Genomic DNA, 24,236 nt, shown 5'->3' with positions numbered 1-24,236 from the left:
TGAGTCGTGCTATAGCAAATTGCAATTGAATCAAGACGGGTCGTTGTCGACTGATAGTAGGTCGCTAGTAAACCAAGACGAGCTATTAATTGTGAGTAGCAAATCATTATTAGGCCAAGGTGAATCATTGATGGTTAATAGTAAGTCGTTGTTACAAAATCAAGATAAATCGTCGACGATGAGCAGCGAGTTACTATCAAATCAAGATGAATCATTAACTGTAAATAGCAAACTATTATTAAATCAAGGTGAGTCTCCAATTGCAAATAACAAACAATTGTTACAGCAGGACGGGTCGTGGGAATCGCTACTAGGTCAAGACAATTTATCAATGGTTGACAGGAAATCATTGCCAAACCCAGATAGGTCGTTACCAAACCCAGATGAATCACTAATAGTCAGCAGTAAGTCGCTGTTGGAACAAGGCGAGCCACTAATAGTCGACAGCAAGTCGCTGTTGAAACAAGGCGAGCCACTAATAGTTGACAGCAAGTCGCTGTTGAAACAAGGCAAGCCACTAATAGTCGACAGCAAGTCGCTGTTGAAACAAGGCGAGCCACTAATAGTTGACAGCAAGTCGCTGTTGAAACAAGGCGAGCCACTAATAGTCGACAGCAAGTCACTGTTGAAACAAGGCGAGCCACTAATAGTCGACAGCAAGTCACTGTTGAAACAAGGCGAGCCATTAATAGTCGACAGCAAGTCGCTGTTGAAACAAGGCAAGCCACTAATAGTTGACAGCAAGTCGCTGTTGAAACAAGGCAAGCCACTAATAGTCGACAGCAAGTCGCTGTTGAAACAAGGCGAGCCATTAATAGTCGACAGCAAGTCGCTGTTGAAACAAGGCGAGCCACTAATAGTTGACAGCAAGTCACTGTTGAAACAAGGCGAGCCACTAATAGTCGACAGCAAGTCGCTGTTGAAACAAGGCGAGCCATTAATAGTCGACAGCAAGTCGCTGTTGAAACAAGGCGAGCCATTAATAGTCGACAGCAAGTCGCTGTTGAAACAAGGCGAGCCACTAATAGTCGACAGCAAGTCGCTGTTGAAACAAGGCGAGCCACTAATAGTCGACAGCAAATCATTACTAAATCAATGTAGACCGCTATCGAGGCGAGACGGGCCATCAATAGTTAATAGGAAATCGCTACTAAATCAAGGTGAGCCGTTGATAGTAAGCAGCAAGTCGCTAGTGAGCCGAGATGACTCGTTGATAATGAGTGGAAGATCATTACTAGGGCAGGGCGGACCATTGGCGATCGACGGAAAGTTATCATTAAATCAAGGCAGGTCGTTGTTGGAGCAAGACGAGCGATTGATAATGAATAGCAAGGCATTATTGGATCAAGAGGAATCGTTAATCATTGGCCGCAAATGTTTATTGAGTCAAGGTGAATCATCGCTTAGTGGTAAATCGTTATTGAAGCAAGATGGGCTGTTGGACAGGTCTTCCGCGCGCGACGTCGGGTCCGCGTTGGGTGGACCTTTGGTGAATTCGGACGCGTCCGACAGGTTGGCATCTTGCAGTTCTTTTGTAGATAGCGACCTATTCGGCGAAGGCGGCGCGGATCGTTTGGATGATGAAAAGTTCGAGGAGTTTTTGTCCGGCCTCAAGAGCAAGAAGAGAGGATTGAGCTTTGCGAGGGGGATGGAATCTTCTCCGTTCCGCCAGCCATTGACAAAGAAGAATAACGGACAAGCTTCGTCTAAGAAGCGTGTTTCCGTCGAGGTGTCGGAGGAGTCTCGAATGAAGAGAAGTCTGGATAGCAGGTCCTCAAGAGAAGCTGAGGACGTGAAAGAGGAAGCAGAATTGAGCGATGACCGTTTTTCAACGCCGAGAAGAAGAAAAATAGAAGCATCGCCTTTCCAGACGCCGATTCGTCGAGTTAAGCACGTGTCTGGTTACACGGTGCCTTATTGCATTATGGGCAACTCAGGGAGGTCTTTACCGATTGTGACGACGTCTCCCAACGGGTTTCTGTTGGGCGTATCTGGCACGTCTTCTCCCGCAGGAGTTGCGTACAGAGGACCTCATTCCGCGCCCGCGAAGTTCACGAGGGACCGCACGAGCCGAAGCGTCTTATATTCGGCGAGAAGCGCTGGCAGTTCTTCCGCGGGCGGTCAAATTCCTCAAATTACGCCCCGTCGTTTGTTCAACTTGGACGTCGATTCATCAAAGCGAACGACGTTTCGCGACCTTGCGGCGCGCTGTCGCCATCCGCCTCGTCCATTTACGCGTGAGTCTCTCCTGGAAATGGGGTTCTCCGCTTCGGTCCTCGACATGAACGCCTTGTCCGCGCTGGGTCACCGATTCGAACAGTCGGGGGAGACGGTGGGTCCTAAGGAGCTGATGTGCCGGATGGTGCTCGACGGGGCGTCTCCCAAGCTCCTCAGTCTGCCCTGGGTGGAGAATCACTATCGCTGGATTGTTTGGAAGCTCGCCAGCATGGAAAGGTCGTTTCCGAAGGAATGCGGAAGGGGCTACCTGAATGCGGAAAGGGTTTTGTCTCAGTTAGAATACAGGTATGAGCGAGAAGTAAACATGGCCCAGCGCCCCGCCTTGAGGAAAATATTGGAGCAGGATGCCTGCGCGAGCCGTCATTTGGTCCTATGCGTTGCTTCCGTTAAACAGGAGAGCCCCTGCGGCGCAGATTCCAATGACGCGAACCCCATCTCCGAAGGTTCCGCATCGCCCTCAAACGCCGATAGACCGGTAACATTGGAGCTGACCGACGGGTGGTACGCTGTAGATGCCGCTTTGGATCCCTATTTAACTCGCCTGGTTCAAGAAAAAAAAATTTTTGTCGGTCAAAAGCTCTGCATTTTCGGTGCTCGTCTGGTTGGCACGACTCACGCAGTGTCTCCGTTGGAATGCCCTCCTGGCGTGAAACTGAACTTGCACGTCAACGGAGTGCGCCCTGCCAAGTGGCAATGTCGCCTGGGATTCCAGCGTCTCACTCTTCCCTCTGTCAAGATCTCTTCGCTGAAGCCGAACGGCGGCATCGCGCCTCGCCTGAGCGCTCTGATCCTTCGCGTCTATCCGGTTCTCTATTCGGAAAACGTGCTCGCGGACGATGAAAACGGCCCTCGCAAGTCGGTCGTGAGAACTTGCCGGGGCGAGGAAATCGCCAACGAAAGGTTCCTGTACAAACGGTCAATGTGGATAGAGAGAAAGGTGGCACAGCTGGGGGAGAGCGGGGCTGACGCTGACGAGGAAGTCGACAAGAACTTCGAACGAAGTCGGGAGAAGTTTCAGTCAGAATTCGCCGAATCTCTGGAGGACCAGCACCTGGCAGAGCGAGCGATCGTCCCCTACGTGAGGCTGTTGATATGCGACATTCCGGACCCCGATGACTACGACATGCTCTCCGCGCTGTCTCGGCTGGAGAAGTCCAGTTCTCCGGAATACTTGGATCTATCTTCGCACCAAAAAAAGACCCTTTCCAGAGTCAGCAAGGCCATCCTGACCATACGACACATCTCAGAAGACACCCTGAGTGTCTTGAAAGAGGGACACCGTATCGAGGTCTCGCTCGTGGACTGGAGCACGCAGTCCAGGTCGGTCGTTCCGATTTCTCAAAACGTCGGGAAAAGGATGGGTTTTTTTGACACTTTGGACGCGCGTGTATTGGAATGTCCGCGTCTCAGGACTACGTCCTGTAGCAAGATAGAAGTCACGTCCAAGCCGTCTTCTTTGTTATCGGCGTCTGTTCTCGCGATGTTGCGCCGCTTGTTCGGCCGCCGAGTTACGTCTTTTCCGGCACTTTTCGAACACGACAGGAGATTCAGGTCGTCTATGCTCAGTTTCAAGAGTTCATTTTTGCAGATCGAAAACTTCGACGTCGTGGGACTCGTGGCGTCTACTGGCCTGAGGTCTTCTTCCTATCGGTCCGGAGAAAAATTGATTCAACAAAACTTTTTCCTTGCCGACTCCTTCATGAACATTCTAGTCATCCAAGTGCAGCTGTATGAAGACAATTTCCTCGCGTTTCCAATAGGCGCCATAGTCGGTCTGAAGAATCTCACTTACATCGGATACGACACCAACCTGCACGTCCACCTGGCCTCTTATTCCGACATGAGCGAAATTCTAACCAGGACCCCTTTTCCGCCTTACATGGCGGACGAGTACGAGAGAATCGAGGAATGGAAGCTCAGCAAGTCGTTCACGGCCGACATGGAAACGATCGAGACTCGACTGATTGACATTCTATCGGGCGCCCACTTGCGGTCCAAGTCGAACCAGAGTGCGAACAGCCTGTTTCACAAGGGATCCTGAACTTCTGACCCTACCGAGTCGTTGGATCTCCCCGCCAGGGGCGGCCGCGAGGAGCACGTGGAGGGAGGCGTTTTGACCGTTATTTCTTTTTTTTTAGAGGTGTCATCTTGTGACCCTTTTATTCCCGCGCAGAGTCACGTGCCCTGGTCCATGGAAAGCGCACCGTTTGGCGATTTTTTTTTGTATTTTTTGCGGGGCGCAGAAAGATGATGGCCACCCTTTTTGAACGTTACGAAAAAAAACGACAGAATAACGTTGATTTATTAGTTTACTCTTGTCCCTTGTGCGCAATAAACACATGTCTTCCTCGTCCGACAACTTAGAGACGGACGTTTACGCCGTTCGAAGTTCGGCACATAAGAATGCCTTGGACGAGACGGAGCCTATGCTTATGGAGAATAAGGTTTGGATCAGTGAATACCGTAACACTTTTATAACTTTTTTTGCTGACGCATTTCGTGAAAAAGGACCGATTCGTCCTTTTCCCTATTTGTCATGAGGACATCTGGACCATGTACAAGAAGGCGGAGGCCAGCTTTTGGACGTCAGAGGGTAGGCCAAACCGGGGTGCTAACGGAGGGACCGGGCTAGGTGAGCTAACCTTTCCTTTTGTGGATCAGAAATTGATTTGAGTTGCGACCTTTGGGACTGGAACTACAGAATGAACAAAGATGAGAGGATGTTCATCAGCCACATTCTCGCATTTTTTGCTGCGTCGGATGGAATTGTGGTATGCGAATTTTTTTTGATTGTCAAAAAAATATTTTTGATGGTCGAAGACTAAGTTTTTTTTTTAAGAACGAGAATTTGGCCACCCGTTTCATGGGAGAAGTCCAAATTCCGGAAGCTCGGTGCTTTTATGGGTTTCAGATAGCCATTGAGAACGTGCACAGTGAGACCTATTCTCTTTTGATTGACACGTTTATAAAGGATGAATCTGAAAAATCACATCTTTTTAACGCCATCAGGACGATTCCTTGCGTTGAGAAGAAGGCCTTGTGGGCGCTCCGTTGGATCGGTTCTTCCTCTTCGTTTGCGGAGCGCCTTGTTGCGTTCGCGGCCGTAGAGGGGGTTTTATTCAGTGGGTCTTTTTGCTCCATTTATTGGCTTAAAAAACGAGGCCTGATGCCTGGCTTGTGCTTCAGCAACGAGCTAATATCGAGAGATGAGGGCCTGCACCGCGACTTTGCGGTGCTGATGTATAAGAAGTTGGTAAACAAGTTACCTGAAGAAAGAATTCACGAGATTATTTCGGGCGCCGTGGAGGCCGAAGAGGAATTCATTTCAGAAGCTCTTCCGGTATCTCTTATAGGCATGAATTCAACGTTGATGGTACAATATATCAAGTTTGTAGCCGACACGTTGGTTTTTGCTCTTGGCTACAAAAAAATTTGGAATGTTTTGAATCCTTTTGATTGGATGGAAATGATTTCTTTAGAAGGCAAAACCAACATTTTCGAGAAGCGCGTTAGCGAGTATCAAAAGAGCGGCGTTGCAGTTGATGTATCGGAAAAGCATAGTTCTTGTACTCTTGTCATGGACGATGACTTTTAATAAATGTTTTATGGGCTGTATATTGATTTTTTACGAAATTTGAAATGGCTGTACGAACGGTGTTTTTGAGAAAAAGGTCCAGGATTTGACGCGAATTAAAAAAAATTTTAGCTGAACAAAAAAAGAAGCGCTCAGGGAGGGGATCGAACCCTCGACCTCTCGATTAACAGTCGAATGCTCTAACCAGCTGAGCTACCCGAGCTTGGTGTTAGAGGTATGGGAGAGGCATAGAGTAAAATAGCTAAAAAAATTTTTAGATTGCAAAAAAAGAAACGCTCAGGGAGGGGATCGAACCCTCGACCTCTCGATTAACAGTCGAATGCTCTAACCAGCTGAGCTACCCGAGCTTGGTGTTAGAGGTATGGTGGAAACATCGAATCAAACAGCTTCTTTTTGTCTGAAGAAAAAAAGTCAAGATAAGTTTTTTTTTTTCATTCCAATATCAACCCATGTGCGCTTCTAATGCGATTGATCGTGTCCTGCTCCCGAGAAATGTGCAGCCCATTGCCTACAAGCTCTACCTGTCTCCGGATTTGAAGGCGTTTACTTATTCCGGATACGTGGAGGCGGACCTTGTTGTCATGCAGGCTACTGCGAAGAGCTTGACCTTTCACAATCTTGGAAACAACCTCGAGCTCGACAAGACGTACATGTTGTACAACACCGAGAAGTTGTACCCAGTTTCGGATTCTGTCAACCATGACGAAGAAACTGTCACGCTGAATTTTGGCGGCAATCCTTTCGTGGTTGGAGAGCAAATAAAGCTCGTGATCTACTTCAACAACACGCTGGGAACAAGCATGTGTGGGTTCTACCGAAGCAAGTACATGGTTGGCGGCGAGGAGAGGTGCGCTAAAAATAGGATTTAACAAATTTTTTTTGCTGTAAAAAACTGACGTTTTGAAGATGGATGGCTACGACGCAGTTCGAGCCGGTTGACGCTCGCAGAGCGTTTCCGTGTTGGGACGAGCCGGCGCTGAAGGCTACGTTTGAGGTGATACTGAACCTGCCGTCTCACCTGCTGGTACGTGTGGTTTTGGGCTAGGGGGTGAAGGAGTTGAGTTGTTTGACATTTTTTGCTGGTTTGTAGGCGCTGTCGAACATGCCGGTGGTGGGAGAGGAGAAGAGCCTGAAGACGGGGACCAAGACGGTTTAGTGCGTATTCTGGAGGGTTTTTTTTTTTGCCTCGACCGAGAAAAAAGGGGCTGACTTTTTTTAGTTTCCAAACGACGCCGAGGATGTCCACCTACCTGCTGGCGTTTGTGGTTGGGGAGTTTGATTACGTGGAGGGAGTGACGACGAAGGGGGGGGTGCCAATGCGCGTGTACACGCCGTTGAACCAGGCGGACCGTGGTTGTTTTGCGTTGGAGGTGGGGACCAAGATTTTAGATTTTTTTACGGATTATTTTGGGATTGCGTACCCGCTGCCCAAGTTGGACATGATTGCGATTCCGGACTTTGCGGCGGGCGCCATGGAGAATTGGGGGTTGGTCACGTATCGCGAGGCTGCGTTGTTGTGCGATCGGGACGCGAACGTTTCTACCAAGATGCGAATTGCTTACGTTGTGGCTCACGAGGAGGCGCACCAGTGGTTCGGGAACATATGCAGTCCGGAGTGGTGGAGGGAGCTTTGGCTGAACGAGGGGTTCGCGACGTGGGCCGGTGATTTGGCCGTGAACAGTTTGTTTCCGGAGTGGAGCATTTGGACTCAGTTTTGCAGCGCGTATCTTTCGAGCGCGTTGCGTTTGGATTCCATGTTGAGTTCTCACCCGATTGAGGTGGACGTGGCCAGGTCTCGAGACATAGACGAGATCTTCGACACTATATCGTACAACAAGGGCGCGTGCGTGATTCGGATGTTGGCGAGTTATTTGGGCGAGAAGGAGTTTGCCAAGGGTCTGAACTGTTATTTGAAGAGACACTCGTACGGAAATGCGACGACGGCGGACTTGTGGAAGGCCATTTCGGAGGCGACTGGGAGGCCCGTGGGCGAGATGATGCGCAATTGGACGCTTCAGATGGGGTATCCGGTGATTCACGTGGAATCTATTGAAGAAGGGAGCAAGCTTCGGCTTTCTCAGACTCGCTTCCTTGCCGACGGGTTGCCCACGGCCGAACAGGACAAGGTGGTCTGGGACGTGAAGGTATCGGTGGCGAGTGACAGGACGAGGGAGATGGAGTACTTGAGCTTGAGCGAGAAGACGGCGACGTTTGATTACAGCACTAGGGACTTGACGTGGTTCAAGGCGAATGCGGGTCAGTACGGTACGTTCAGAGTGCGATACAGCGCCGACTTGTTGAAGAAGCTTGTGGTTGCGATCAAGAAGAAGCAGATTCTTCCAGAGGACCGACTTGGCATCGTCAGCGACTACATGGCGCTGAGCCGCGCGGGGCTGATCCCGCTGACAGAGGTTTTAGAGCTGTGCTCATCATACGAAGAGGAGACCGACTACAACGTGTGGTCCGAGCTGAGCGCAGGTCTGAGCGCCGTGATGAGCATTTGGGAATCTCACCCCTGCTACGCGAATTTCAAGAGGTACAAGAGACAACTTTTTTCAAAGATTGGCGGGCGGATTGGATGGGAGAGGGAAGGTGAATCAGACCTAGACAAGCTGCTGCGCAGCGTGGTGCTGTTCGCGCTGAGCACCTGCGACGACGAGGCGGTGATCAACGAGGCGCGTCGAAGATTCGAACTTTACCAGTCGAACCCGAATTCGTTCCCTGCAGATTTGCGCGACGTGGTCTTTCGCATTTACGTCTACCACGGCGGCGCCAAAGAGCAAGAAGCCATGAAGGAAATTTACAACCGCGCCGACGTACCCGACTTGAAGATCTCGGCACTCCAGGCGCTAGGCCTCGTTCAAGACGCCACGCTGATCAAAAACACGATCGTTTGGGCCCTGAACTCGGGAAAAGTCAGGAATCAGGACCTGCATGTGGTGTTCTACGGCACCAGCAACAGTCAGAAGGGACAAGAGATCACCTGGGACAGCATGAAGGAGCACTGGGACGAATTGGTCAAACGCTTCGGGACAGGCCAATTTTTGCTGTCTCGACTGATCGAGTATTCGACCCGAAACTTCTCTTCGTTCAGCAAGGCCGAAGAAATCGAACGGTTCTTCTTGACTCACAAGGCCAACGGGATTGATCGCACCGTTTCGCAGTCACTGGAAAAAATCCGTGCGTCTGCTTCTTGGTTCAAGCGCGACAGCGTCAGCGTATCAGCCTGGCTGAACAGATTTTAGATAAATTTTTTTAAATTTTTTTTTTTGCTTTGCAGTTTCATTTTATCTTTCACGCATGCAAGGCGACATCGCAAATTGGTGGTCCGGCATACCGCCCATCACGAAACACGTGCTGTCCATTTCGGTCCTCACGGCTGCTCTGCTGGAATTGGGCCTGGTTTCGGCCGCCAGTTTGGCGTGGATACCCAAGCAAATCGTGCAAAATTTCGAAGTGCGTACTCCGCCGAGACACGCCTTCGTGGCCCCTCTTCCCCCGCTCTGACACGAACCTCGCACCAGCTGTGGAGACTGGTCACGCCCTTCTTTGTCCAAAAGCTGTCCTTGTCCTTTCTGTTCAGAATGGTGCTACTGTAAGTTTCTTTTCCGCGTGCGACGTTACGCAAATCGCGGTTGCGCGCTAACCCCTGTCAAAAAAAAGATTTAGGTGTTCGTCCGAAATTGAACAAACGACGTTCGCAAGCAACAGAAGTGGCTTTTTCTTTATGATCCTTGTATCTTGTTTTTGCTCCCTGATCTTGTCGTGGCTTGTGAAAGTCTATTTCCTGAGCACTTGCCTATACATGATCATTATTTACTATTGGTCGAAAGTTAACACGAACTCGATCATTTCGATGATGTTCGGATTCACGTTTCGGTCGAGATACTTGCCCTGGGTTCTCGTTCTTTTTTCGTTTCTGTCAAAAGAAAGTGTCGTTCCTTATATCGTGGGCATTCTTTCTGGCCACCTCTATTGGGTACTGGCCAACCCCCTGTCCCGGGACATTGGGTATCCCCTCATGGACCCGCCAAGCTTCTTGAAGAAGATTTTTCGCGAGTCGGCCTCGCAACGCGCCAGACAAGATGACAGATCGAGTACGTCCAAAAAAAAAGCTGTCAGGAAAAAAAGACTGACGAACTTTCAGCTTCTAGAGGCCTACGCTATTCTTGGGGAACTGGACACCGTCTTGGGGGAGGCTGAGTGTGAGCGCCATTATAAATCAGAACAGCTTTTATGTTTCGAATGCAATTTTTTTTTTTTTTTTTTGCCTATAACCGGGCCATTCGATGTCTGGAGTGAGCAAGTGTTATTACGATATTTTAGGGGTGAAGCAAGATGTGACAGAAGAAGAGCTTACCCAGGCGTACCGTCGATTGGCCCTTAGGTGGCATCCCGGTATGTCTCTCTCTCTTTTTTTTTTTGACCTCTTCAGCTGTGCGCTGACGCGCTTTTTTCAGACAAGAACATCCACCAGGTAGAGTTGGCTAGCGAAAAGTTCAAAGAGATCAGGTCTGCCTACGAAATCTTGTCTGACCCGAAGGACAGAGCATGGTACGCCTTTGGCGTCAGGGTTTGAGTTGCGCACACAGTTGAGTTGACCGGTTTTTGCTGACAGGTACGATGCTCACCGAGACGCCATTCTGAAAAAGAGTACGTAGACGTTCCTCCCGGGGGGAAGGTTTGGTGGGCGTTTTTTCTGACCGTCCGCTTCTTTTTGAAAAAAGGTAACGACGAAGAAGACTCGGACGAAATAGACTGCCTTTGGAAATACTTCAGGTCGGATTGCTACAAGGGTTTCGGTGACGAAGGAAATGTACGGAATTTTTTTTTTGTGCGAAATAGGGGCGCTAGGTACTGATCACTCGCGTGTGGGCAAACAGGGGTTTTATAAGGTGTATGGCGACCTTTTCGAATTGATTGATGGACTCGAGGTCAAGTGTCGAAACTCTAGAAAGAGGGCACCTAAGTTTGGCAAGAGCACATCTAGATATTTAGAAGAAGTCGAGTTGTTTTACACGTATTGGATGCGCTTTTCCACGTGTCGCACGTTTGCTTGCAAAGATGTTTATAACACGTTGACTGCACCCAACCGTCAGGTGCGTCGTTTGATGGAGAAGGAGAATGCCGCTGTCAGGAAGGCCGCCAAACAGTCGTACGAGAAGCTGGTGATTCAATTAGTTCGCTTTGTTCGAAAAAGAGATCCTCGTGTCGCCGCCTGGAACCTAGAAAATCCTAAAACAGACAAAGTAAAAAAGAAGAAGAAAGTGGTTGATTCAGGTCAAGCTGAGAAGCGCAGACTGCCTGCCTGGGAGCCCCAATCAGAATCGATTGATTTTTCTTCTATTGAAGATTTTTCATTGCTGATGAATGAGAAAGACTTAAAAGAATATCAGCGTCTATTCGGCGAAAATCCCGTCGAAGAAGACGAATTTTACTACAACTGTCCAGTTTGCGACAAGGACTTCAAAAGCGCCAAGCAATTGGACAACCACGAGCGTAGCAGGAAGCACAGAGAGCTGGTAGAGTACTTGAGAAGCGAGATGTTACAAGACAACGAGACGTGTGCAGAAGAGGAAACCAAGCCGTTATCGGATTTGTCAACACTTGAAGAGAATTCGTGTAACTCAGGTGGTTTGTCCGCAGACGAGTATCAACCATCCAACACGGAGGCGAGCGAAGGGGTCGTAGATGCAGACGTTTGCACTTCGGTCGATTCAGAGTCGAATCACGACAGAGAGGAGGACGATTGTTTAGCTCGCATGGCCGAACTGAGATCGACTCGTCCTGAGCACTCAAAGTGCGACGATTCCGGGTTCGAGGTGAACGCGTCTCTCAACCGCTTGCTCGAAGAGTTTAGTTTGGACGAAGAGAGGCCTCGAGCGTCCGGTGATTCTGAGAATTTGGCTAAATCAAAAAAGAGGCGTGCGTACAAGAAAAAGAGTGATTCTTTTGCTCCTTCTAATTCCCAAAAACCATCGAAATGCAGAGTCTGTCAAAAAGAGTTCCTTTCGAGAACGAGTTTACACGCGCATCTACGAGAGGCCAACCATGCAACTGCTATTTAGTCCAAAAAGATTGTACGCTGACGAGAGGTGTCTCGGATGATTTTTTATGAGAGCATGTACACCTATTGTAAATACTGTAAATACCGCGAATGCTCTTTTTGTACAACAGACTTTTTTGAAGTTTTTTACGGTATTTTTTTCAACTGTCTGGTTATTTTGTGGTGCACGGTGGCTTTAGATCGCATTGTCTACGTGGTTTCAGTAGGTATGTGGTTGGTAGTGCGCGCATAAATTTGTATGGTGCGTTTCATTTACCGATTGTGTGTTGACAATTGCATTTTAAAGTGTGCGATGAATGATGTGGCGATAGAATACTCGCAAGTCGCCTTGCCGACTGATAGGGATGTGCAACCGTCCTTTTCGGTCGGTGATGGTGTGCGCATCCCAGAAGAGCAGAAGCCCTTTTATTCGCCTCGAAAAAATATTATTGTGCTTGAACTGGGTTCTTTCTGCATCCGTGTTGGCTTTAGCGACAAAGAGGACCAGCCGCCCATCACCATTACCAATGCCATTGCCTATCGTCGGTACCTCCAGCACAAGTCCGATTCGAGTGACACCGACGAGACGATCGAAAAAAAAATCGACGATTCACACAAAAAGCCCAATTGTGTTTTAGACTCTAAGACCGGCGCGAGTATTTTCTCCCCGGAGGTGGAGTCGCTGGTTTCTGAGCTGGAGGAGCGCTATGCGTCCGCCTACGACAATTTGAAGCGCACGTCGACTTCGGTTCGACTATTGATACACGAAAACTCGTGTGAGACGCTTTCAGAAGAAAGTGATACGCCCACCGAATGGATGCCTATAGAAAACAATACGAGTTATTTCATTGGGGATCAGGTGCTGTATCTCGACGATTCCGATCCCTACAACATTTATTTTCCATTTTACGCGGGTCATTTCAACTACAAATATCTCCATATGACGTGCCCTGATCCAGATCGTCAGTCTTTTGCCATCACGCACGCCTTCGTCAAGGACAGCATTACCAAGATTTTGACCGAGGTGTTCCTAGTCTATATGGACGTTCGCAAGGAGGAGTTGGCGCTGTACGATGTGATGCTCGTAATTCCAGATTCTTTTTACAAGAGAGAGGTCAAGGATTTGATTCACATACTGCTGCTGGACATCGGTTTCGGGAACATCTTGCTTCACAAGTCTGGTCTTTGCGCTGCGGTGGGATCCGGAAAAAGTGCGTGTTGCGTTGTGAACATAGGATATTGTCATACAACGATTTCGTGCGTTGACAATTTTGAGGTTCTGAAGCCGAGTTTAATGTCTCTGCCCTACGGGGGGATTGACGTCAGTCTGTTCCTTAAGGACCTACTTGCTAGATCGAGCGAGGTGAACTTTTTCAAGTATCACTCGGCCAACATTCGAAAGTCTATACAAGATTTGATCATTTTCGAGGAAATCAAGGAGTCGACTTGTTGCTTCGATGTCAACTCGATCAAGCCAGAAATGTACGTGTTTCTGGTCAGACATCGCAGCACGCCGACTGTTCTGTACCGTCTAGACATCGGCATGGCTCAGCTTATCGCACCGTTTGTGTTGCTCAACCCAGCGCTCAGACCCAAGACCGAGCAGGAACTGGACGACCCGCGTCACCGGATGTGTTGTCTAGAAGATGATCCTGAGGACCTTTGGGCGAACGTCTGGCTAAACCGCCATTCTTCTAGCCAATCGTGTTCATCAGAACATTCTAAGCCAAAGCACAAAAAAAAGGCCGGCGACAAACCGTCTCAAAGCGGCGGACTGACAGAAAGGGTAAATCCCGCCGCTCCTCAAACCGAGGGCGACGTGGGCGATGATGCCATGGTACTGGGCGATGTTTCAGAATCGGTGGAAATGTCATCTCCCAATCCGAAATTGAATCATGCAGAAAATTCTCTTGCACAAAAAATCATTGAATCCATCACCAACAGCACAAGTCAGCCACGTCTTTTGCAAACCTTCTTTAACCACATCGTCCTAATTGGTGGATCCTCCTCCATTGCCGGGCTCAAAAACCAGTTAGAGTCGGAAATCTGCAAACTTCTGCCCGACGATTCCAACATCCAAGTCATCGCTTCTCCCCCCTCCACCGGCGTCTCACCTTCGAATTGCGTATGGCGTGGTGCATCCGTTTTGGTCTCCAAGACGCCGAGAGAGTATTGGCTTGATCGCGGAGCGTTCCGACTACGAGGACTGACTGCCCTTCGAGAAAAGCTCTTGTTTTCCTGGGATTCCTAACGCGCCCTTCTGCGGTCAATTGTTGCCGTTCTTGCCCGAGGGCAACGTAGATTTGTTCTCTGGCGCTCTCTCGGATGCGCCTTTCAAAAAAGAAAAATTTGGACATTGTACTTTTTTTTTTTGTCACCCGTCAAAGGCGACATATCCAAGCTTCGTGGCGCTCTTCTCTCAGTCGAGTCATGCCCGCCTACAACCCAGAAAAGACGCTTGAGAAATACGGCTGGAAGCGGTACGTGCAACGAAATCCCATTTTTCCTTCATACGTACATCTCTCCTCACACAACGTCCACACACAGCGGTGACGGAATCGGCCTACACGGACAGGGAAGAGTCGAGCCTATAGAAGTCGTGGTCAAGAAAGATTTGCTCGGAGTACGTCTCAAATAAGGTGTGTGTCACGCACATAAACAATTTTTCACGTTCACTCACTTTCTTAAAATATTTCCCAGTGCGGTAGCACTTCGAGCCGTTCCTCGCATAGCTTCGATTGGTGGAATCAAGTTTACTTTTCTGCGTCGAAGGGCATCTCGGTCGAGTACTCGGAAGACCGCGAACAAGTTCAAGTGCGCGGCTGTGCGAATACTACGAACGACAAAAAAACCATATACAATGGGCTTTTTGTACGTGGAGGAATGCTTCAAGAAGAAAAGCACAGTCCGGTAAACCCCTCTGAGTCCTTGCAAGAGTTCGAGGCGTATCACTTGAAAGACTTGCGCTCGAACAAGCAAATTGGTAAGAAGTCCCGGTACGCGAGGGTCTTGTCTCCACGCTTTAGCTTCTTTTTTTTTTAACTTCTTCTAGCCTCGCTATTCATGAAGCCTCGTCGAAGGGCCATTCGCACCGCAAGAGCAGTCGGAGAAAGCATCTTCGTGACAAGTCGTTGAGCACAAAAAAGAACAAGGGGTGCAACTCATAGTGGCGTCGTTTAAACGACCGCGACGCTGGTGCTTCATTACACTCGGTAGCGAAGCATACGTGCAGTTTGATCTCATCCTTTGATGCATGACGACTCGAAGTTCTGGCACATGTGCTATCAATTCTCACGCTGGAGACCTGAAAATTTTTAAGGCGAACTGTGATTTTAGTCGTTATTTTACAAAAGCAAGAATTTGTGTTAATAAATTTTGCAGTAGCTCATTGAATCAAGTTCTAAACCAATCGTTACCGCATGCGAGTTTTAGGGCGGTTCTTCTTTAGCTGTGAATTATCATTCGCAATGGGATCTCATTCATAGAAAGCAGAGTGTTTTTCAGCAACGTTCTGCGGAGGTCGTAGAAGGGAACCTAATTTTTTACAACAATATGTAGTATATTAAAGGTCGCGTTTCAATTTTTAGGAGAGAGACCGATTGGAAGGTGGAAACGAACGCAGCATATTCGAATTGTTCTAATTGCTTGAATGCGTGCTGCTCTCCACTAAACTCTACAATCGAAGAGAGCGTAATCGATTGTCATCGACCAGTCAAGGCACATTTTTTAAGTGTCAACGTGGCCAAGCTCAGAGAGATGTTAAAAAAGGTTTTTTTGTGGTTCGGGCATGTGTGTCAAATAGGATAGCGCAGGGCGAGAACGTGCCGAAGATTGCAGACGCCGCGCTCTATTATAAGGGGTTTCGAATTTTGACAAAATGAATTTCTGATTGGTGCTAGCTCTTTTTTTGACGTTAAACAATTCTTTTTAGCGCGTAAGTTCGTATATGCCAGTCTAATAATCTGAACTATTACGCACAGCTCCAAACAGTTCAAACTGTTGCAAGCACTTTCAATTAGTTTTCAGGTGGTCTATTCATTCAGGGACTCGTTACTGCTGTCTTTATCCGACAATTCGACCACTTGCAGGCTGGTGAGTTGAGACCATCATGGAACCGTACAGTAACATACATACAAGCTACGACTTAACCCTTTGTACAAGAATCACGTGTAGCAGAGATAACAACTTTGCATACCCGTGATTTGTTTTGGGAACTATTGCGTTCTCCGAATTGGAGTGACCTTTCCTCCTATAATCATAGAAACTTGTGCGCACGTGGCGATAAGGCAATAACATGGTATGGTGGACAGGACATGAATTTCGTCAACAGGTTACGCGTATTTTTGTGGATAATATTTTTTAAGTTTTCAGTGCTGCTTGGCTCCCTCACACTGACTCTCGCGTGAGGTGACTTAATTTTTTCCTTCTTGATAAGGTGACAAGTTGTTCCTTGATGCCGATCGACGGCTGTTGCTATTTAAATTGGCCATTTTATGAAGACGCGTGCACATGCGACTGATATGTAATGACAAGTTTCTAGCCGTGTAAAGCAGAGTTTTACATATCTGATAGAAATGGAGTTGCAGTCATCGACGTCTGCGAAGTCTGGGTACTTGAGATTTATGGCGATCAGCGGCAGAACTCAAGTTGATTGGAAAAACACAAGGCGACGCTGGTTCTCGGTAAAAGATGACTGCTTGTTATTGCATTCTAGTAAAAAGGAATACGTATGACTCTTTTAAAAGGGTGTGGTTCGTGCGGACGTATTCATTGTGTGTTTATTTCATGTTTCGTGCCATAGAAACTAAATTTTTTTTTCTTGCTAGATTGACATTATAGGAGAATATATTCATCTGGGCATTTTGTACTCTATAGAGCGCCCGTACGAGCAGTGTAGCTACTTCATTGTTCTCCCAAAAAATAGGCGATTTGCCTTCTACTTTGATGCTGAGACGCCAGAGGAATGCAGTTCTTGGATTCATATTTTTCAGAAATTAATTCCATTAGCAAGAAAGAAAATGAAGGTACCATGACAATTTTGTGTGGAAAGTAGTCACTGAATTTTGCATATTGTCTTGATGTGTTTTAGTGGTGTCATAGCTCTATCTACCTAGGAGCTCTTCATTTTGACGCAATGTCGGACCACTCGATACTACCTTCTCTACTGAGACGCCGCGCAAAATCACTAGTAAATCCTTATCCGTATATTAGATACGTGGATTGAGACAGCCCATGTTGTGTACTTTTGTCGTGTTGTGTGCTTTTGCGAGAGTCGCGTATCTGCGAGAGCGTGTATAAGTAATTTAACTTTTTTTTTTTAGAACCAGCAAAAGAAAAATAATGTCCAAGTATATTCAGGAGGTAGTAAGGCCAAAAGGCTCATGTCGGTTGACTTTGACTATGAACTGAAAAATTCGGAAGAAAACTCGTGTGAGAGAGCTGTTTACACGTTGGTCGTTCGTATTTGTGAGGCTCGTCTTTATAAGACGGATTTAGTGCGGGATTCTTTGTTTGTGACTTTGGATGTAGATGGGATTCACAACCGCACTCGCTCTGTCGTGAAATCTGAAAATCCCCTTTGGGTGGAACAGTTTTCTATGAAGCTCAGAAACCCGGAGATATCTGTTGTTCATGTGACTATATGGTATGAGCATAGCATGAAGGAGTATGCAATTGGAAAGTGCGACATTCCGGCGAACGGTATTAAGCGTAATACACCTATCGAGCAGTGGTACGATGTTTTTCGAGCGGCGTCGAGTCAATACGTCAGTGGTCAGATACATGTAAAAATAAATTCCATATATTCGTCTCAGAGCCGAGTGATTACGCTATGGGTTGTGGAAGGGCGTAACTTGCCCCTTCGTACGCTCGCTTCGTCGGAGGTGTATGCGAAGGTGTCGTTTAACAAGCAGACGGTCAAGACGAAGTCGGTACGAACATCGGATCGGACTGGTGGAAAGATGGACGATCCGCTTGTGCTCACCTGCAGTGAGGCGGAGTGGAACGAAGAGTTCGACTTGAAGTTGGCGATCGAGGGCGAGAGCCCCACTACGCTTAACAACCAGATTTTGATTCAAATTTACAAGACAACGATAACGGGAGCGGCTGAGATTGGTCAAGTGTCGATTGATTACAACGACGTGGCCAACCGGTTTTACGACGAGTGGATTGATTTGTGCCTGTGCAATTCGGACAGTTCCAAAGCGGCGAAATATACGTCGATGTCTAGAGACCGAGTGGGGGTCATCCGTTTATACACACAGCTTAATCAGTCGGTTATATATTCGATACAGTATTACAAAGAATTACTTGATTATTTGCTGGAGAGCGAGCAGACGTGCATGTCTGTCGTTAAGATTTTGGAGTGCATGATGGTCAATTCTGATAATCGCGGTGACTTGGCTCTGCACTTGATCAACATCTATGAATCCAAGAACAAAATAGCTGTAATTTTGAAGACTTTATTGACGAACGAAATTCAAAATTCTAGCGATGTCGAGACGCTGTTTCGAGCCAACTCGCTGGCGAGCAAAGCGGTGGATTGCTACATGAAGATTGTTGGGCATCAATATCTGCAATACTGCGTGCAAGATACGGTGGACATTATTTACAAGAAAGCGGGGAAATTGTCGTTCGAACCGGAGAAGGGAAAGGCTGACCGAGACGAATCGAAGTATTGGCACAAACTCACTAAGCACATGGACGCGTTATTGTTCAGGATTTATGCGAGCGCTGACAAATGTCCGGCCACGCTGCGGGATGTCTTTCACCACATTCAAGTCGAGACGGAGAAAAAATTTGCTGATCCAAGAGTGCGATACACATCTGTATCAGGTTTTTTGTTTTTGAGATTCATCGTTGCGGCCATATTGGGACCGAAGCTCTTCAACCTAGCGTCAGATTACCCATCCACCAAGGTTTTGGCCAACCTGACAGCTGTTTCTCGGATACTGCAGAAGATTGCCAATTTCACACCGTTTGATTTTTCTCGAAAGGGCAACCATCTCGAGCGCGAGGTGTATATTGAGAACAAGAGGGAATTGATGAAGGTGTTTTTGGATGAGATATGCAGGCCTGAGGTCGAGAATGATATGTTCGATCCCACTCCGGTGGATTTGCCGGAAGATCTTGCTTACCTGCAATATTTGTTCGAGCAGAATATTGAAAAGCTGGATATGTTGGTGAGGGACGCGCAGAATCCGATTCACCCTCAAGTAGTTAGATTGGTTGAAATTTTAGACAGGATGGCCATGGCGACGCCCAATCCCAGAACAGCATTATTGGTGAAAAATGAGCGCTCTGAGTTAGTTCCTAATCCGGAATTTAGAATTACGTGTTCCGGCGACAGAATTGGTCTTGGTCGGTACTTGTCTGACGATTCCACTACAGGGTGGTCCGTGCTTGAGCGTTCTTTCGATTCTTCAAGCACTCCAGACATGATGGACAGCGGACTGAGTGTTAGCAGCATACCGAGCGTTCCCAGGGATTGGCCTGGTGCCGTCACTGAAAGAGGCACTAGCGTCAACCGCTCGGACGCACCTCAGGTCGCTTTTAACGTTCAGAGTCCCCTGAAGAATGTTGGCCACGCTCCCATTCAGTGCAAGGACGGATCCTATAGGCACAGTGCATTCATCGACCAGAGTCACGCGACGAGCGATTCTCGCTCACAATAGCGCGGATTTAAGTTTTTTTGGCGGCTGAGAGGGGAAACGCGATATTGTTTGGCCGTTCTTTTGTGTACTCCTTATTCATTTGTGGGTCAGACGTCTCGAATTGGAGAGATGAAAACACGCCTTCCCGTTGTAAATTAATATTTTTGGGTGTGCTTAAGCTTTTGTAGCAGTAGACTTTTATTGAGTGGAGAGAAGAGAGGAAGTGATGTTTTTTTTTGTACATCGCGCAGGTGAGAGTTTTTGTATGTACTTACATTGAATTTTTTGGGCCAAAGCACGCATTTTACATCTACGTTAGCTACTTGCTAGGTTAGAGCCCGGATTTTTGTTCTATACATGTCAAGGAAGCTACTGAGAGGTCTTACTGATGAATCAAACTTACAGAGCAATAACAGCGGTAATGGGATGGTCGGGAGCGACACCAGTGAAATTTCTGGTGACGGGGCGCTTGACACGCAGAAAGACTATATGATTGTTCGTATTCAAATGCCCGTTCTGCAGGGGTACTCGACGAAGCGCTTGCCCAAAGCTGCTAAGATCGCTGAGGTTATATCGATTCTTAACAATTCGATGCCGGTGAATTTGCGTTCAAATCGTTACAGATTGTACTGCAATTCTCTGAGAATACTAGACGAAGAGGCGAGTTTGTGCTCCTACGGTTTGAGGCCTACTGTATGTATAGGTGCGAGGTGGGCATGTACTGGACACCATAGGCGGGTGAAGTTAACATTGTGTGTTTTAGGATAAAATAGAGTTGAAGAGGGGCGCGGAGTTCGAGTTTGAATACGACAAAGAAGGTCGAAAGTTGAAGATTGTCCTTGAGAGTATTAAGTATAGGGTTGAGGAGGTGTTCAAGAAGCTGGCCGAATTTGTTTATCCGGACAAGGTTGGCGTTAGAAATTATGTTTTTGTGTTGTATAAAGATACAGGAGGCAAGTTAGAGTTTTTGGAACCTCATCGGATTTTTGCCTCCTATAAGCTTGCACCTGGGGTATGTGTGAGGCGAGCAGTGGTTTTTTGCGCTACGATTTTTTTTCTAACATATGTGAAAAGCAATATTTGGTTTTGAAGTGTCTCAATCAGCTGACAGAGACAGTTGTGGGTGCCGAACGTTTATGCCTTTATTATTCGCCCATTCATTTTTTGGAATCTCAGCGCGCTTATTTTTTGAGGCGCGGCTACCTTGAAAAGAAGGGCGGTGCGTCCGGCGGCCGCAAGAACTGGCTCCGGCGATATTTTGTGTGTACAGAGGACAGGCTATTGTACTATAGAGATGCGAAGGCCCACGGAGAGAACAAGCTGCCTCTTAACGCCATTTTTTGGGACGACTTTGTTGAGGTTTCGTTGGATTTTCCTAAGGAAGGCGGGAGTCGGTCTAAGAGGAGCGACATTTGGCATAGCTTTTGTTTGAGAACCAAGTGGCCTTCAGATCGAGTACTGTGGATGTCTTCGAAGGACAAGACGGAGGTGAGTAATTGGGTGATGTCTATCAAGATGCTTGGCGAGACGGCGTTGGAGTTGCAGGCGATTGAATCGGAGGAGCAAATTAGGTTGAGGCAGAGCGAGCATTACGCATTTATTGAGTCGTTAGGGAGAAAAAATAAGAAGAAACAGTTGGAAGACGCTGTCACATCGCCATACAACGTTCGCCATGACTCTCACGTTGACTTTGATTTCAAGTGGGTTGGAGACAAGCCGGAGGAAATTTTCAACATTCAAGAGACGGTAGGAAAGGGGTACGTTTAGGATGTGACGACGTGCGTATTTTGTGCGGTTTTGTGGAGTTTGTTGTTTTGACAGGCTGTTTTGCGTGAGAGAGAGGTTTGACAGGTTTTTTTTTTTTGCTCCAGGTCTTGGGGAAAAGTTCTCAAAGCGGTCCATATTGCGTCGGGGTATACGTTGGTGATTAAGATCATTGCCAACACCGACCAGAAGATGCAGGAATCGATTCGCAAAGAAATTGAAGTACTGAATCGGTGTAGAAGCGAACTCGTGGTTGCTTACTACGGGTGCAGCATTATGCATGATAAGGAAACTTGGATTTACATAGAGTATTGTGAGATGGGTTCTATTAAGGATATTATGAGAATTTGCAACATAACTCTGACAGAGTCTCAGGTGGCCTATGTGGCACTCGAGACGTTGAAGGGTTTAATTTACTTGCATCACAACAACATTTTGCATTTAGACGTGAAGGCGGCTAATATTTTGGCGACGAGCCAAGGGACGGTTAAATTGACCGATTTTGGCGTGTCTGAGCAGCTTCGAGCAGGTACAAACGAATCGCTTGATTATGTTGGGACACCTTTGTTTATGTCGCCTGAGGTGATCAAGAAAATAGGTTATAGTGGAAAGACAGACATTTGGTCTTTAGGGATTGCGATTATTGAGATGGTTGATGGCAGGCCACCTAATTCAGACATTAAGTCTATAGAGGATCTTCCCAAGCTCTTGAATCGTCCTCCGGCTACAGTGAGCTCTCCCGAGAAGTTTTCGCCCGAATTCAATGATTTTGTTAAGCAGTGTCTAGTCAGGGATCCAACCGAGAGGAAGTCTGCTATAGAGCTCATTGACCACCCGTTTATGCAGAAGAGTAAGGGACCCTCTTCGATATCTGATCTCATCGCTCGGTGTCAGTATATAAAGTCTAGGGCTCGTATTTCTTGAGGCGGGGGTGTTTTTTGGATGATTCTGCGTTTTAATTTTTTTTTTGAGGGTTTTGGTACTATTCCAATTCCATACATGTGTTTATGTGGATATAATCCGCGTTCGACTTTCAGACCGAGGTAGTTGTGGTTCGTGCGGCCCACTCATTTGTTGCAGGAATAGGTAGCGCCGTCGGGCAAGAGTTTGGTAAAGGTTTGTTGAAGTCAGGGCGACGAGCGCACTGTATTACACACAAATTGTACGGCCCTGTTAATTTTTTTTCGAAAATTTAACGCAGGGCTCATTTATTTTTTGGCAGCAATAAGTGTGATCATTTAGGCACATTAATTGAGTATTTTTCAATTGTGGATTGGTTTTAGGAGTTTCACTGCGCAGAGAAGCAGTTATTTATCTGCTTTTAGAGAGAGACAGACACATGCAAGTTACATTCTAGATCAATGTCATCGAATTTGATTGAGGCGTACGAAGCCGAGTTCAAGTCGCTTTATGATACGACGCTCTCAAAGGAAAACCATGTTTGGAAGTTCTCTCAAATGTTCAGCGATGAGGAAAGTGATTTAGACAAAGAATCTTTGAGCGAAGGCGGTATGTAAAACTCTCTGTATAAGCGGCGGTGACAATGGCGGCGAAGAAGTAATTTTTTTGTTTGCCTGATATTTTTCTTGATAGGTAATTGGATATCTTGCCTGGCGTTTGACTCGACTGGGAGTTACCTGGCAGTTGGGTACAACTGCGGTCAAGTTATTCTTTTTCGAGAGGGCGAAAGCCATTTTTATAATCCCTACACTATGTTTAAAAGCCACGATAGCAAGTTTGACGTTTTGACGTCGATAGAAATTGACGAGAGGATTAATATGCTGAAATGGTATCCCTTTCCTCAGCGTGGAACGCAACGTTTGTTGACGACCAACGGTATGTTTCTGGTTTTTTTTTATAGCACGGACATCTGCGGCTGACAGAGGACATCTCTTTAGACAAAACTATCAAGCTATTCAGAATCATGGACCGGTCTCCATTTTCAGACCAAAAAAAAGTAAATCCTTCCGTCAAAATGGAGCGCGCTTATGAGGGCTGTCATCTTTGCAATATTAATTCTATTGCATTCAACTCAGACGGAGAGACCTTTATTTCTGCCGACGATCTCAGGATCAATTTATGGAACATTGAAATCAACCACGAAGTGCTTAGCACCGTTGATATTAAGCCTCAAAATATGAACGAAGTGTCTGAAATGATTACATCCGCCGACTTCCATCCGTTCGATTGCAACTATCTAATTTATGCCAGTAGCCAAGGCATCGTTAGGATGGGCGATTTGCGTGCCGGTGCTCTGTGCGAAAAACAAGCAAAAGTTTACCGATGTTCCACCTTCCAATCAGATGGCTTTTTTAACGAGCTCACAGCCTCGATTGGTGACGTCAAGTTCAGTCCTTGCGGGCGTATGTTCTGTTCTCGAGACTACCTCAGCATGAAGGTTTGGGACATTCGACAAGATTCTGGCCCGCTGAATGTAATCAATTTCCACGACTATCTGAACATGCTCTGCGACCTATACATAAACAATGCTGTTTTCGACAGATTCAGTTTCTCATGGAGCAACAACTCGGCTCAACTGATTACCGGATTTTACAACAACAACTTCTACATATGTAACACATTTAATAACCAGCGACAATGTATCAAGGCTGTTAAACCGACTTCGACCACAATTACAAAAAGACTTGGCGACCCTATTGTTGAACCCCTGATGTTCAAGCAAAAAATCCAACATACGGCTTGGCATCCAAAGGCGAATGTATTTGCTCTTGGCACCGGAGACCTTGGATATATTTACCAGCAGCATCCTCTACTAGATGACTGAACCTCACACCGGCTTTTTGCATCTACACAAAGGCACTCCTACTCCGTTCGGTCGTGTGATAACAGAGAGATTTTGGACACTTGGACTTTTCAAGCATTTTGCATTCTTGCTGTACCGATGTACATAAAAAAGATATTTTCCGCTTTTTTTTTGTTA

General features: G+C 47.0%; 5 protein-coding genes and 2 non-coding genes across 11 annotated transcripts; 5 read left to right on the top strand and 2 right to left on the bottom strand.

Annotated features, from left to right (window-relative positions):
* The first annotated feature begins 1,248 nt into the window (after window positions 1-1,248).
* Window positions 1,249-5,866, top strand: LOC126304978 (ribonucleoside-diphosphate reductase small subunit-like). Its single transcript, XM_049991961.1, has 4 exons — window positions 1,249-4,682; window positions 4,747-4,831; window positions 4,900-5,009; window positions 5,078-5,866. The coding sequence occupies exons 1-4, from the start codon at window positions 4,578-4,580 to the stop codon at window positions 5,831-5,833; spliced, it is 1,056 nt and encodes a 351-aa protein (XP_049847918.1). The 5' UTR covers window positions 1,249-4,577; the 3' UTR covers window positions 5,834-5,866.
* Window positions 5,867-5,961: 95 nt separating this feature from the next.
* Window positions 5,962-6,035, bottom strand: Trnan-guu (transfer RNA asparagine (anticodon GUU)). Its single transcript has one exon. It is a non-coding gene; the product is annotated as a tRNA-Asn (tRNA).
* A 71-nt stretch (window positions 6,036-6,106) lies between these two features.
* Trnan-guu (transfer RNA asparagine (anticodon GUU)) lies at window positions 6,107-6,180 on the bottom strand. Its single transcript has one exon. It is a non-coding gene; the product is annotated as a tRNA-Asn (tRNA).
* An 89-nt stretch (window positions 6,181-6,269) lies between these two features.
* Window positions 6,270-9,108, top strand: LOC126304976 (puromycin-sensitive aminopeptidase-like). Its single transcript, XM_049991959.1, has 4 exons — window positions 6,270-6,680; window positions 6,740-6,857; window positions 6,924-6,988; window positions 7,053-9,108. The coding sequence occupies exons 1-4, from the start codon at window positions 6,283-6,285 to the stop codon at window positions 9,076-9,078; spliced, it is 2,607 nt and encodes an 868-aa protein (XP_049847916.1). The 5' UTR covers window positions 6,270-6,282; the 3' UTR covers window positions 9,079-9,108.
* Window positions 9,109-9,119: 11 nt separating this feature from the next.
* Window positions 9,120-15,288, top strand: LOC126304977 (dnaJ homolog subfamily C member 21-like). The gene is made up of 11 exons (XM_049991960.1): window positions 9,120-9,289; window positions 9,358-9,428; window positions 9,497-10,231; window positions 10,294-10,387; window positions 10,452-10,486; window positions 10,561-10,649; window positions 10,717-12,106; window positions 12,187-14,359; window positions 14,427-14,502; window positions 14,580-14,862; window positions 14,932-15,288. Exons 3-7 carry the CDS (start codon window positions 10,123-10,125, stop codon window positions 11,899-11,901), a joined length of 1,512 nt encoding a protein of 503 aa, XP_049847917.1. The 5' UTR covers window positions 9,120-9,289; window positions 9,358-9,428; window positions 9,497-10,122; the 3' UTR covers window positions 11,902-12,106; window positions 12,187-14,359; window positions 14,427-14,502; window positions 14,580-14,862; window positions 14,932-15,288.
* LOC126304993 (uncharacterized) lies at window positions 12,193-24,236 on the top strand. The gene is made up of 9 exons (XM_049991980.1): window positions 12,193-14,126; window positions 18,598-19,423; window positions 19,862-20,224; window positions 20,295-20,543; window positions 20,606-21,288; window positions 21,403-22,457; window positions 22,579-22,804; window positions 22,889-23,131; window positions 23,194-24,236. The coding sequence occupies exons 1-6, from the start codon at window positions 12,193-12,195 to the stop codon at window positions 22,217-22,219; spliced, it is 4,872 nt and encodes a 1,623-aa protein (XP_049847937.1). The 3' UTR covers window positions 22,220-22,457; window positions 22,579-22,804; window positions 22,889-23,131; window positions 23,194-24,236.
* On the top strand, window positions 15,803-19,709 carry LOC126304974 (rasGAP-activating-like protein 1). Of its 5 annotated transcripts, XM_049991957.1 has the most exons (5): window positions 15,809-15,971; window positions 16,041-16,176; window positions 16,315-16,606; window positions 16,706-16,903; window positions 17,201-19,709. In XM_049991957.1, exons 3-5 carry the CDS (start codon window positions 16,454-16,456, stop codon window positions 19,550-19,552), a joined length of 2,703 nt encoding a protein of 900 aa, XP_049847914.1. In that variant the 5' UTR covers window positions 15,809-15,971; window positions 16,041-16,176; window positions 16,315-16,453; the 3' UTR covers window positions 19,553-19,709. The 5 variants fall into 5 exon arrangements, with proteins under 5 accessions (XP_049847911.1, XP_049847914.1, XP_049847912.1 ...); XM_049991954.1 differs by having other exon boundaries at window positions 15,803-15,971; window positions 16,041-16,606; XM_049991955.1 differs by having other exon boundaries at window positions 15,809-16,176.

Source organism: Schistocerca gregaria, unplaced genomic scaffold (genome assembly GCF_023897955.1).
Source record: "Schistocerca gregaria isolate iqSchGreg1 unplaced genomic scaffold, iqSchGreg1.2 ptg000215l, whole genome shotgun sequence".
NCBI lineage: Eukaryota > Metazoa > Arthropoda > Insecta > Orthoptera > Acrididae > Schistocerca > Schistocerca gregaria.
The sequence above is the reverse complement of the archived record's forward strand: the minus strand, read 5'-3'. Positions and strand labels throughout refer to the sequence as shown.

Coding starts and splice junctions, on each gene's coding strand:
- LOC126304978 (XM_049991961.1), top strand. CDS start 4,578: ATGTCTTCCTCGTCCGACAACTTAGAGACGGACGTTTACGCCGTTCGA. Junction 4,683..4,746: donor CTATGCTTATGGAGAATAAG/GTTTGGATCAGT, acceptor TTCGTGAAAAAG/GACCGATTCGTCCTTTTCCC. Junction 4,832..4,899: donor CAGCTTTTGGACGTCAGAGG/GTAGGCCAAACC, acceptor TTTGTGGATCAG/AAATTGATTTGAGTTGCGAC.
- LOC126304976 (XM_049991959.1), top strand. CDS start 6,283: ATGTGCGCTTCTAATGCGATTGATCGTGTCCTGCTCCCGAGAAATGTG. Junction 6,681..6,739: donor ATGGTTGGCGGCGAGGAGAG/GTGCGCTAAAAA, acceptor GACGTTTTGAAG/ATGGATGGCTACGACGCAGT. Junction 6,989..7,052: donor ACGGGGACCAAGACGGTTTA/GTGCGTATTCTG, acceptor GACTTTTTTTAG/TTTCCAAACGACGCCGAGGA.
- LOC126304977 (XM_049991960.1), top strand. CDS start 10,123: ATGTCTGGAGTGAGCAAGTGTTATTACGATATTTTAGGGGTGAAGCAA. Junction 10,232..10,293: donor GGCCCTTAGGTGGCATCCCG/GTATGTCTCTCT, acceptor CGCTTTTTTCAG/ACAAGAACATCCACCAGGTA. Junction 10,388..10,451: donor GACCCGAAGGACAGAGCATG/GTACGCCTTTGG, acceptor TTTTGCTGACAG/GTACGATGCTCACCGAGACG.
- LOC126304993 (XM_049991980.1), top strand. CDS start 12,193: ATGAATGATGTGGCGATAGAATACTCGCAAGTCGCCTTGCCGACTGAT. Junction 20,544..20,605: donor CCTATAAGCTTGCACCTGGG/GTATGTGTGAGG, acceptor ATATGTGAAAAG/CAATATTTGGTTTTGAAGTG. Junction 21,289..21,402: donor CAAGAGACGGTAGGAAAGGG/GTACGTTTAGGA, acceptor TTTTTGCTCCAG/GTCTTGGGGAAAAGTTCTCA.
- LOC126304974 (XM_049991954.1), top strand. CDS start 16,454: ATGGAGTTGCAGTCATCGACGTCTGCGAAGTCTGGGTACTTGAGATTT. Junction 16,607..16,705: donor ATTCTAGTAAAAAGGAATAC/GTATGACTCTTT, acceptor TTTTCTTGCTAG/ATTGACATTATAGGAGAATA. Junction 16,904..17,200: donor TAGCAAGAAAGAAAATGAAG/GTACCATGACAA, acceptor TTTTTTTTTTAG/AACCAGCAAAAGAAAAATAA.